The sequence below is a fragment of the Alexandromys fortis genome, unplaced genomic scaffold (assembly GCF_014885135.2).
Source record: "Alexandromys fortis isolate MF-2015 unplaced genomic scaffold, M_Fortis_MF-2015_v1.1 scaffold_14, whole genome shotgun sequence".
NCBI lineage: Eukaryota > Metazoa > Chordata > Mammalia > Rodentia > Cricetidae > Alexandromys > Alexandromys fortis.
The window spans coordinates 1,693,974-1,705,882 of record NW_026067910.1 but is presented as its reverse complement, the minus strand read 5'-3'; the positions used below and the strand labels follow the sequence as shown (position 1 = coordinate 1,705,882).

General features: G+C 42.3%; 1 protein-coding gene across 2 annotated transcripts in view; it reads left to right on the top strand.

Annotated features, from left to right (window-relative positions):
* Positions 1-11,909, top strand: part of Lama4 (laminin subunit alpha 4) — a 143,991-nt gene that overhangs the window by 32,536 nt on the left and 99,546 nt on the right. For both annotated transcript variants that reach the window (XM_050138019.1, XM_050138018.1), the window contains exons 2-4: positions 3,162-3,263; positions 8,640-8,764; positions 11,383-11,463. In XM_050138019.1, coding sequence (XP_049993976.1) covers positions 3,162-3,263; positions 8,640-8,764; positions 11,383-11,463 — 308 coding nt within the window. The remainder of the gene's footprint in view (positions 1-3,161; positions 3,264-8,639; positions 8,765-11,382; positions 11,464-11,909) is intronic.

The following is an 11,909-nucleotide window of genomic DNA, read 5'->3' as shown; positions in this document are numbered from 1 at the left end:
AAAAAAAAAAAACAAAAAAAAAAAAAAACATGGTGGAATGTTTCCAGGTAAAGAAATAGTCTTAAACTTGACTTCCTTTGGGTTCATTTAACTTCTCTCAGAACACTCATCTCCACTGGAGGGAATCTTGGAAACTCTGTAGCAGAAGGTGTGAGAAATCCCGTCATATACCCAAATGATGGCATCAGAACCTCTGCATGCCCTATCTGTTGCATTTATTTGGTATTTTAAAAGATGCCTCCTGTCTGGATACAGGAATTGTAAGACATAATCCTTTTTGATGGACATAGCCAATAGGAAAGGGATTCACTAGGTTTCCCTTTCCCTGTCAGCAAGAGGCCAGACACCTGCTCAGTAGAGCCCTATCTCTGCCTCCCATCTTCCTATCTCTCTTGATGTAATCTTAAAAACAAACCATCCTCTGCCTCAGGTCACACCTCAGCCTGGGGAGTAGATAAACTCTCAGACTCAACTTTCCCCCTAACTTTGGCACAACGGGATCCGGCACAAGGTCCTGTCTGGACAGTGGCTGCTGGACTATTGGGAAGGACCAAGTCAGCTCTAGGGTGAAGGGTGGGTTAGGAAGGTATGCCACTGAGTTTCCGAAAGCCCCAGCTGTGCTACAGGGCTCAAAACCGTTCAAACACCACGTGTTGACTGAGTAATTAATGCAAACAAGGCACCATTCAAGATCTTCCCACCAAGTCCAGAGTTAAAATTTTTTGTTTGGTTGGTTTGCTGTGGTTTAGTTTTTTGAGACAGGGTTTCTTTGTGTAACAGGCCTAGCTGTCCTGGAACTCACTCTGTAGACCAGGCTGACTTTGAACTCACAGAGATCCTCCTGCCTCTGCCTCCTGAGTGCTGGGATTAAAGGCACGTGCCACCACCGCTCAGCCCAAAGTTGGAATCATTGAGGAAGTTTTTTTTTAATGCAACTCTGTTATTTTTCTGTGGCTCTGAAATTATTTTAAAATGCTAGTGTGCTTATTAATAAAACATGAATCCTTTGGCTTTGACGTCAGAAGAACTGAAGCTGGAACTCCCCAAATGACTATAATATGCCCAGCTGCAGACCCAGGAGCCACTGTTTGGAAACTACCAGGCTAATTTTTTTATTCAGATGTTCATTACTGTCAGCCACTCCTAGTATAACTAAAACCCTGAAAATTGCAAAACACAGCACATTTATGGGCCATCAAATCCATTTTTATTAGTCATAAGCAGGGCTCATCTTAAACAAAGCTGAGAGAACTGTAAGGCACCGCAGACATAGGGATCTTACTGTCATGTGTCTCTGTTGTGTATATAGAGCTGAATCTATAGCCTGAGCTCTATCAATAGCAATCGAGATGAATTATGAACGTTGCAGTTAGGTTGACCTGCCTAGATGCTGAATCATAGCCAAAACACGTATGTCTTAACTTGAGATAAAAACAAATCAAAGAAAAGCAAAAGAGACAAAGAAATAACACGTGAAATCAAATGTTCTACATTAAGTATTTCCAGTGGCAATTTTAGTATCTTTCTCTTTCCTTCCCTCTTGGTTTGGAGAAACTGAGGAAAAGGCCTCCCATCTACTACAAACCCTCCTGATAAATTCCGTGGTCCCTCTCAGCCTGTCATTCTCTCGTTTCAGCAAAATTTCTTCAACTTTACATCATCATTATCTTTTGTACTTTTTTCAAGTGAACATGTTATATTTTAGTTTTTGGATGCAGACTATACTTTTTTTACTATACTATAAAATATAGTTTTTATACTATAAAATACTTGCTTCTCTGTAGCGTTAGGGTACAGATTGAAGCTTTTATGCTGTAAATTACCGTGTTTCTTTGCAGAGAAACGAAAGGAGAGGAAATGGGTTCACAAGACACTCAGAGGGACTCAAGCCAGATACAACAAAAACTGTCCTGGTAGCCAGCACAGTTCAAACTACAATGGGTCAATGGGGAGCGTGACGTGAAATGTTCTCTGTTAGTCTATGGAAACAATCGAGATTCTTATCTGTCTGGAAGTCTACTTCCAGGTCTGTGATGCCATTTTTTTCCTCAACACCACTGAGACATCCCAGAAAAATCACAAACTAAAACCTGGCCGCATAGGAAGAGAGCAACCTTATAAGGTTTCCCCACAGGAGGCTCTGGTGACATTGGAGGGCTGCAAGGTGAGGGTGACTTCATTATGGTGCAGGTCCATGGGTGCCCAATCTCATGAGCCATTTAGCTCCCTGAGGTTCCTTGCCCAAAATGAAGAAAAAAAAATAATATATTCCCACAAATTATGAAAATCAGGGAAGTATGTGATCAGGACCACACAGGCCTGCACGTGTAAGACCTCGTTAACTTCCTGCAGCATTGCAGTCCGGAAACACTGAGGGGTGTTTGTTTGTTTGTTCTGAGTGTTTCGTCTTTTAATTGCATAAGTATGTTTGTAGTGGGGAAGGGCACACCTGATGTGGCACATATGTGGCGGTCAGAGGACAACTTTGTGGGGCCAGTCTTTTTCTTCCACCTTTACCTGGGTTGAGTTCTGGGGACCCAACTCAGGTCACCCGGCTTTTATGGAAAGCATGTCCACCCTCCAAGCAATCCCTCTAGTCCCGGACACAGGTTTCTTTAAAAGCTCACATTAATGAGACAAGTTGTGAAAGGCACAGCTCTAAGCTATTAGGTCAGAGTCAGTCATTCAGAAATACAGGACCTTATTATAGGGAGCATCACACAGTTTCTCACCTAAGAAAAACCCGGTCGTGGTCTCATTTGACTTTGTGTTCTTTGGATTGGAAAAAAATAGAAAATTCTCTCCCCCTGTCTCCATCATGTCTTTCTCTGTCTGTCCTTCTCTCCCCATCTCTGTCTCTCTGTCTCTGTCTGTAAGTCTGTCTCTCTCTCTCCTACCTAAGATCTCCTCCTCCTTTCTTACACTGCTGGAACCTTGTTGAGTGTTCCTCTTGTAGAGCGTCAAGGAAGAAAGAAAAGTGCACAACGAAGGAGGCTGTGTATCCACCTCTGTTGCTGAATGGCTGTACAAATAGCACACGTTCATGTTTTGCTAAAAAAAAAAATCATTTAATAATCGCCTCTTATTATGGCTTTCCTCATAAAATGCTGACCAGGATGTTTCTTTCCAATACTGAAAACGCATGCCGCTGTCTGTTTCAGAGATGCGGTGCTGGATTCTTTCGCACGTGGTCAGGAGAGTGTTCTCCCTGTGACTGTAATGGCCATTCCCAGGAGTGTTTGGATGGCTCCGGCTTCTGTCTGGTAAGTCCGGGACGCGCAGGAGAAAACGGCCAACCAAGCTCTTTTCCTACACTTCAGTTTTTCCTGGAAAATATACCGTGTCAGTGCCTTCTGATTGCGAGGGGCCCCCGAGGCCCCGCATGAATGTGCATATGTGCCCCAGGCGGGCCCTGCTTTCCCTCCCCTGGCAGATGGCTTCCTGCTGTCGACCAGTCTGATGGGTTGAAAATAATACACAGCAGAGGACCCCCACCCTCCAGATTCCTTTGTAACAGTAGAGTTTGCCAGGTGTTTGGCTTTAGCCCATGTCAACCAGAATTTAGCTGTTGTCCCATAGCCTGTTGTAGCGTGTAAGATAATCAGGTCTATGGATCAAAATTATTTTTTAAAGAGTTGTCTAAACCAAACAGCCAGTGAAGATGAAGGCTTTGTCCTTCTGCTCCTTATAATTCTGCATTCAAGCCTGAAAGAGGCCTTTTCCTCCTTCACTAAGATAAATTCCCCAGCAGACAGCTTTCCAGAGAACCAGATACTGATGGGGAGAAGTCTGCTAGTGTAAAAGACTTTGCTGAATACGTCACGTTTTCAAGACTGGATTAGCAACTTAGTAAAAGTTACCACTGAGGTACTGACCAGAGTGGCTCCAGTAGAAGCCATGAAATCTTTTAAAGTTTGTGTGCTCTAAACAGGTTCCTCTTCCACAACCATACAACACGACAGCCCTGTGCTTCAGATTCCTATATGGAAAAAGAGCCTTCCCAAACCACAAGAGTAGTTGTATTCAAACTACAATAATACCGACCTAGATACATTCACAACTACATAATTATCCCAACTGAACACTTATTATAAGTGGCCTCTGAGGTGTGAACCTTAAAGGTCCATTTTAATTCACATTTCCCATTAAGATGCAAATTAAAAAACATTTATTATGAACCTAGTAGTTGTCACTTTTCTAGAGATGGGATTAATTTGCAAAACACTAAATTATTTTCTAGTTTATTTTTTTTAATCATGGTATTTCTCCCCCCCTCCCCCCACTCCATAGTCTTAAATAACCATTACATCCAGGATGTCCTCCACAGCCCTGTAGGCACACACAGCTGCCAGAATCTACCCCCTTTTAATGCTTTCATCTCCGGTTTCCTGTTATTTTAATCCCAGTGACATTTGGGGGGGAAATCCCATGCATACACTTGAACTAACCATGTACGCTCCTGATAATGTGACCAATTAAAGGCTTTTTGTTACCTGCTTCATTAAACTGTAAGAATTAAACTGTAAGAATTAAACTGTAAGACAGAGGGATCGCTAGTCCCATCAGCTGCCACTAGGCAACTGGCAAAATGAAGGAGTGGAATACATTGAAGATAGGGTAAGCTTGGTCGCTCATTCCACTAGTGTCCATCATGAGCGATGTAGAAGCCACAGCTGTGACGATGTTTTCAGAGCAGGAACAGTTGTGGTTTTTTATCTAAACATGAGCTTCTGAGATGATTCATTGTGACAGGACCCTTCTCCAATCCTGGCAGTGCACCAGGACATTAAACACTCAAAGGTGAATCAGTTGTCAGCCTTCCTGCAATGACTTTGTTCCAAGACAGAAAGTGTATGTAGGAAGAAATAACATTCCTCTCATATTAATGGTAGTGACCCCATTACAGTCTATTCAGAGAGAAATGTCTACCCCTCTACCTTAGTAAAGTGTGCTCAGTGGGAAAATAATAAATATATACTCGATGTATTATATGTATATACATATATACTATATGTATAATAAATATATTTGAAATTCAAGGAGGAAAAAAATCACGCACAACCTATTTCCCAAGTTATCATATTTACATTCTTATAAGTTTAATTTTTTTAAAGGACACAAAATGTATTTAATTAAACAACTAAAAGATCAGACATGCACACACCAAAAACACCACAGGTGATTTCTAAGGCTATTGGTTACTCTCTACAACCTGTTAAGAAGGCCCTGTTGCTGAAGATACTGATAACTTATGTCATTGGATGTGAATAAATTGAACTGGTATCCAACTAGAAGCTTCACTCCTACTCGCTAGCTTTGAAGGCTCTGGGAGGTAGTTTCCACCCTACCAGAGGAGAAAAGAAATCATTAGTTTCACCCAGCTACAAACCCTGAGACTTACAACAGCAGCTTGCCTGAAAATTCCACAGGTGCAATAGTGGCATAGATGTTCTGCGTGTAACCAAACACTACCTAATTGGCTTTAGGGTTCACTCTATGACACTGAACTCCTACCTGGCACTACTTAAGTAGCCAAGAACCCAAGACTAGATAAGCCATGGGCCATGGGAAAATCTGCCACTTTTATTCTGCTAAAGAAATACAGCAAGAAAAATGACTATTGATGACATATTGCTATTCCCAAGTTTTGGTCTATAGCAAATTAAAAAAAATATGACGTTTTTCAAAGAACCATCAGTTTGATTCCATGATATGCAAAGGTTAATAGAAAGTCAAAAATGTCAAGGTTTAAAGAATGCTAAAGTTGAATAGCTTGGTGGAGCCCCCTTCTGCTTTGTACATCAGTATAGAATCCAGCAGAAAGTGAAGGCAGATATAAGGTTCTCTGTACAGTTTCCATCCTTGCCCTTACAACAACTTATTGCTCATCTTCATTCCCCACCTCACTAATGACAGCATCATTCTGCCAGAAGCTCCACTCTCTTCATCAATTTCCATTTCTTCTCCAACATTTACTTTGATCCTAGATCCCAACAACTCACTTTGTTAGCTGCCTCTCTTCCATGACCTGATACTACCTCAATTTGGGACCACAGCACCCTTCCCTTACACTGCTTACCTTTCCAACCACACACCCAACTACAAGGATCCCTCTTCTTAAAGTACAGATTTCTGCCTCTAACCACCCTGAACACACTGCTACCTAAACCTTCTCTGTGCTTTGACACTCTATGCCTAAATTTGTCTTTTATGGGGGATTTCTTGAAGGACAACTACATTGTTCAGGTAGCAATGTCTCCACTAAGCCTTCACATTCTTCAGTCATATCCCTGAGCCCACAAGGCTCTTCTTTGTTTCTTTCATAAGCCTGTGCGTTCCTCAAATACAGAAACTGGGTCTTCCTCGTTTCAATACCAGTTGCAGCTCCTTATCCATCATGTATCAGCTTAATCCAGGTTTGTTAACTCAATAAATGCATTAGTTACTGAACTGATGAGACGGTGGCTTCCATGCAAAAATATCTTTTAATGAATATTCTGATTTATGAGCTACTTATGTCACTTCTTTGTTGGAGTGAGATAAACTACCCTTTGCTGCAGACTAAGGCTCTAAGATCTAATTCAGAGTAACTAATTAGCTGCTAATACTCTCCAGACACTTGCAGCTCTAACTGGAGCCCAAGCCAGCAGCACTGGCAATTATGCAGGAGTTGGAATGACATGTAGACTCTCAGGTTGGAGCCCAGATGTCCTGCATCAGAATCTGCTCTCTCGCCAGTGCACTAAGAGACACGTGTGCCCTAAAACTCAAGGAGGGCTGGTGGATGTACCCCATTCTTAAACATAAGGAACTTCATGAATCCTTTATACTTTTATAAATTTTATACCAACGTTTTATGTAGATCCCTGCTTCTAAAACTGTGGCTCCTGGCCCTCCCTACCCCCATAACTTTTATTGTCATCAGGTTTGTTTCTGGTTTGGAAAATGGCAGAGTGTCAAAGGTGAAGGAACATTTTGAAAGTTCGGGATTAAAGACTTTCAGAGCAAGAACCCTGAAGGCCATCTAGTCTAAAGCTTCATTGTACAGAGAAGGGACTAGAGAGACAAGAAGATCAAGGCACTGTTCTGAGTGAACTAATTGGAAAATGAAGTTAGGGTCCTTTCTTTTGCCTCTGGCACTATCTCTACCAGACTCCCAGCACCACTGATACCAATGCCTTCTAGGGAATTTCGTAATGAATTGTTTAGAAGGGGCAGGTGAGAAAGCCTGTGTTTGCACTCCAATATTTTAGCAGTTGAGAGAGATTGTGATTGCTTTGCCCTTGAACATTGCTACCCACGGCTACTACAAATAGGACTAAAGCCTTGAAGGGGAATCAAAAGCATCCATCAAGTGACTGAGGAATAGTCAGTTTATGATCTTAGTATGTTTTTTTCTACACAGACCTGTGTTACATCTGCGTAACAAGGATTCAAACAAATTTACTGATGGTTCCCAAGCATCCTTACCAGTGTCTTATGGTTCAGATACATGGTAGTTTACAGCTCGTCTTTGCTGAGAAAAACATTGTCCTTAAGTTCAGGCTCATTTTAGATGTTCGTTACTTTTATTTTCTCCAGATACTAGTTCACTACCTTATATTTCTCCTCTTTCCTCAATTAATTTCCCTAAATATTTCCTGAGTGATGGCTGAACACATGACAACAGTTTTAAAGACTGCACAGGAACTATTTCAACACACTCTTGCCTGCACATCAAACTTTGTTTTTAGGAATTCTCGCTGGCCGCACAGTCTAAGCCAGATTCTAATTTCTTTTCTGCTGTGCAATTGTACTTCATATCCATACCTAATAGTAGGCCAAATGCTTGGAAGCTCTAGCCAGGATAGCTTGTTCCCCATATAGGACTCCTCCCACTGGGCTGCTGCCCTGTGCTAAGGACCTACTTCACCCATGTTAATTGTAATACAGTGCCAAATAACCCAGTGTGCTAGAGAAGGGGGCTAAAGCGGGAAGCAGAGAGCTCAATGTGGGCAGTAGAACACAGGCCAGACTGTGAGGGGAGAACTGCAGAGAACATTCTGGAGATGTTGAAGCCTGCTACAGTCAGGCAGAAGGAACAACCTAGTTTATGCTGTTCTCCTATTTGTTACCTTTATCGCAAATGGAAAATTATACGGATCAACCTGCCTACCATTTCTTATGTGTTGTTACCCAAGCTAGCAAACCATCAGTAGAAGAAGGTCCTTTATCTTCCTTCTACTGCACGTGTGTCCCAGCCTGACGTCTTTCCTCTTTCATGCCCATAAATCCTTAGTGTTTCCGCTGTCATGGAAATACAATTTGTTCTCATTTAATATTCATTCCACATCAGTAAGCTTAAGCTTCCAGAACAACTAGAGTGTGGTAGTTCTAATTACCTTTCTGAACCAAGACGGACAACTGATGAGTTAGTCCCCTCTGCACATAGACGCCCAAGTGTCCCTTGCCTGCCAGTGCACCACACAGGATGCATACACCCACCTTCATCTACACTTCTAGCTCCAATTAGGACTAACATGGACACTTTATGTTGCCCCACACCGTGTATTCGGGCAGGCCTGATGGCCCTTTGTTTGAAGTAAGCCAGGGTGTTACAGTGGCTGTCTGTGAAATGTCTTCATTCTTCTGTCCTACAGCACTGCCAGCGGAACACAACAGGGGAACACTGTGAGAGGTGTCTGGATGGCTATATTGGAGATTCCATCAGAGGGGCACCCCAGTTCTGCCAGCCGTGCCCCTGTCCCTTGCCCCACCTGGCCAAGTAAGTCCTAAAGGCAGACAGCCTCTGCCTAGAATAATGACTGTTCTCACAATTATTCTTTTGGCTCTACACAGAATTCCAAGGTTTGTTCACAGCCAAAACTGAATGCTTCGTGTTGGAAAAAGAAAGCGCTCTGGCCTACAGACATTTGAGGGGGAGCTTAAGCACTTACAGGTATAACTGTTGCCAAAATATTAAATAGATCATAAAGTCATTAAGTCCTCTCAGTGTCACAAGCAGTGCCAATCTCATTCTTCTCGAGCTTTCCTTCAGCCTACACAATGGCTAATAATACAAACAAGCTCACTGTGTTTCCAAAAGCATTGCCCCTTCGGACTCTCACATAATAGTCGTTTCCTCCAGAGTGCAATTCAGTCGGAATTAGAACACAGACACACAGAAGGAAGGCCTTGAGCCAATCCTGGCTCAGTTGTGGCTGGAGTGTGGAGCTCCAGAGAAGATACATACAGCCATAGGGCAGAAACAGAAATAATGCAATTTATGAGCAGAGGACATAGCATAGTGGCAAAGCACACTCCTGACATGTACAAGGCCCTGGATTTCACCCATTGCACTGAAAATTGAAAGTGTAGAATTAAAATAGTATGGTGCGTTTCATTTTTCAAACAGCAACCAGCTCTCCAATTCTCTAACACCAAACTGGTGTCCTGCAATCTATTCTGCTCTGAATGAGAATGCCAAGGGGTAGCAGAGTCCCCAGGGCAATGGTTCAGTTCCACAAGACGGGCCCCATTCCAGGTGCCAGTCAAAAAAATGAATCCCCAGGCTACTCACATTTCTGACTATTTGACTACAAATTAGGAGTTCCCCCAAGGACTCTTATGTTTAATTATGCTATAACTATTCACAAAACTCAGAACAGCACTATACTTATGGCTATCAGTTTATCTAAGTGCTACAACTCAGGAAGAGCTGAATGCAGTAACCCATGAGGAAATATATGCATAGTGTAGGAGGGAAATACATGGGCACAGGAGAAGGTTCAGGAATTCCTCGCCATCTCCAAGAGCAGAACCCCTCTTCTCAGTGTCTCCAGTTCATGCTAGTGAAAATAGAAGGGACCATCCATGGCTTGTGCTGCACTGCCCAGAGCCTGCACCATGGAAACCAATCAGCGGTCCTGCCATTGTTTCCAAGGGCCATTTGCATAGAGTCCCTGTGTTTATCCTGGGGCTGGCCAGACATCCTCTGTGCAACCAGCAGCTATGCTAATCACGCCAATTAAGGAAAATGGCATCTGTTTGAAACAGTAGGACATCAAATAAATGCAGAGGACTCCAGACACCCCAAGCAGATGTTTCCTCTTTGAGCTGTGGGCAGGCTGGATGCAGCACCTTCAAAGAAAGATACATGAGTTCATTTGAGCAAGACTTCTCTAGGTCAGCTAAGGAATAAGAACAGGCAAAATAAAGGGTGAAATCCCAAGGAAATGTAATGTCATTGGAATGTTTTCACCACACTGCTGAGAAAATAAATTGTGAGCCTTTCAACGAGGAGCACACGCTGTTTTGTACCAGTCTTATAACCACTGTTGAGTAAAAACCTTTGCTTTTTCTCAGTCATCATTAGGGTGAAATTGCTGACACGTGCTGGAAGATGCAGGCAGAGGTCACGAGCAGAGGTCACACTCTGCTGACTGCACAGTGCAGAAGCTAAAAGTAATGTAAAAGTCACACACACACACACACACACTACACCTCCACTTCTTACAACTGGTGTGCCATTGTGAAATTTCCCACACCTGAAAGAGTAACACTCCGTCTCTTTGGTCTCAATAAATTAAGATAGGTATTTATTCGGCTGGACAAATATTTTTATTACATTTCTGGCTTTATGTTCTCATTTTTTTTCACTAACTTAAGGATAAAGAAGGAAGAGGAGAGGATAGAAAGAAGAAAAAAGAAATTCCTAGGGGATGTGTGTCTGTGTGTGTGTCTGTGTGTGTGTGTGTGTGTGCATGCACGTGTGCATGTATATGTACACTGTGGGCCTATTTCTTTCCTGAGGACTTGTTTTTGAAGTTCTTTGATCTACCTAAGCCAGTCCCTTCACTGGCTGAATACATAAGGCACACAGAGGCTTTCTAAAAGGTTACGATATCGTGGATTATGTTAGGACCAGGTCAGGATCTTTTAAAAACAGGGGTTAATGCAGAAAAACCGTGAAGAAATTTTAATGTGTACACAAAAATGGTGGAAATATGAGAGAATTCTATACAAGTCTAAAGTTATTAGTGAATTTTCTATTTATGGCTTTTCAGCATATATTTTAGAATTGTACATAAAAGGTAAGTATTATAAAAACATAATTGAATACATATGTGCTATATAATCTGCTATGTTAGAAACTCCTAGTGCTTCAGGCAGAACTAATAAACCACCTCTATATGGAGAAATGCAATGATATACCTGGGAGACGGCCCCACATGGAGTGGGTGTTTTGTCTCTGCTTAGTGTCCAGTCTGTTCTGAAGGGCAAGAATAATCACATGCATTGGAGAGCAAGCAGGTAGAAATGACCTAATCTAAAGTGAAGACAACCCTCTCACCTTACAAATCAGTATAATAGAATGACTTCTAACATTTCTCATGACTCTAGCTTTGCAGAATCCTGCTACCGGAAAAACGGAGCTGTTCGGTGTATTTGCAAAGAAAACTATGCTGGGCCTAACTGTGAAAGGTGGGTAAATAAAATCTTTTATTTTTTTCTTGTGGGACCAGAGAAAGCTTTCTGTGTTTATATGCATCAGCTCCACCGTGTTTCTCTTCAATGGGTTTTGAGATTGATGTATAAGTTAGGGGTGGAGAACTATTTCATAACCCCAAATGGGATGTTGTCCTCAAACTCCATGACCCACCCAGTACTGTTATAATCGTGTTTCCTTGGGATCCAAACCAGCATGGGGATAGATGGACAGGAAAGAAGAAACTGAATCTGGATGTACTGGGGAAGTTCTCTGGATGATTTTAGTAAGCCTCCCCTCTCCATCAGCACTGTAATTCATGTCTCTCCCACAAAGAGCAGGACTCCCCGGGTAAACAGAAAGTGAATCGTCTGATCTTGAATCCTCTATTGCTCATAGAATGAGAAATGTACAAAGCCCTAACCAGTTATTTGAGTGGCTC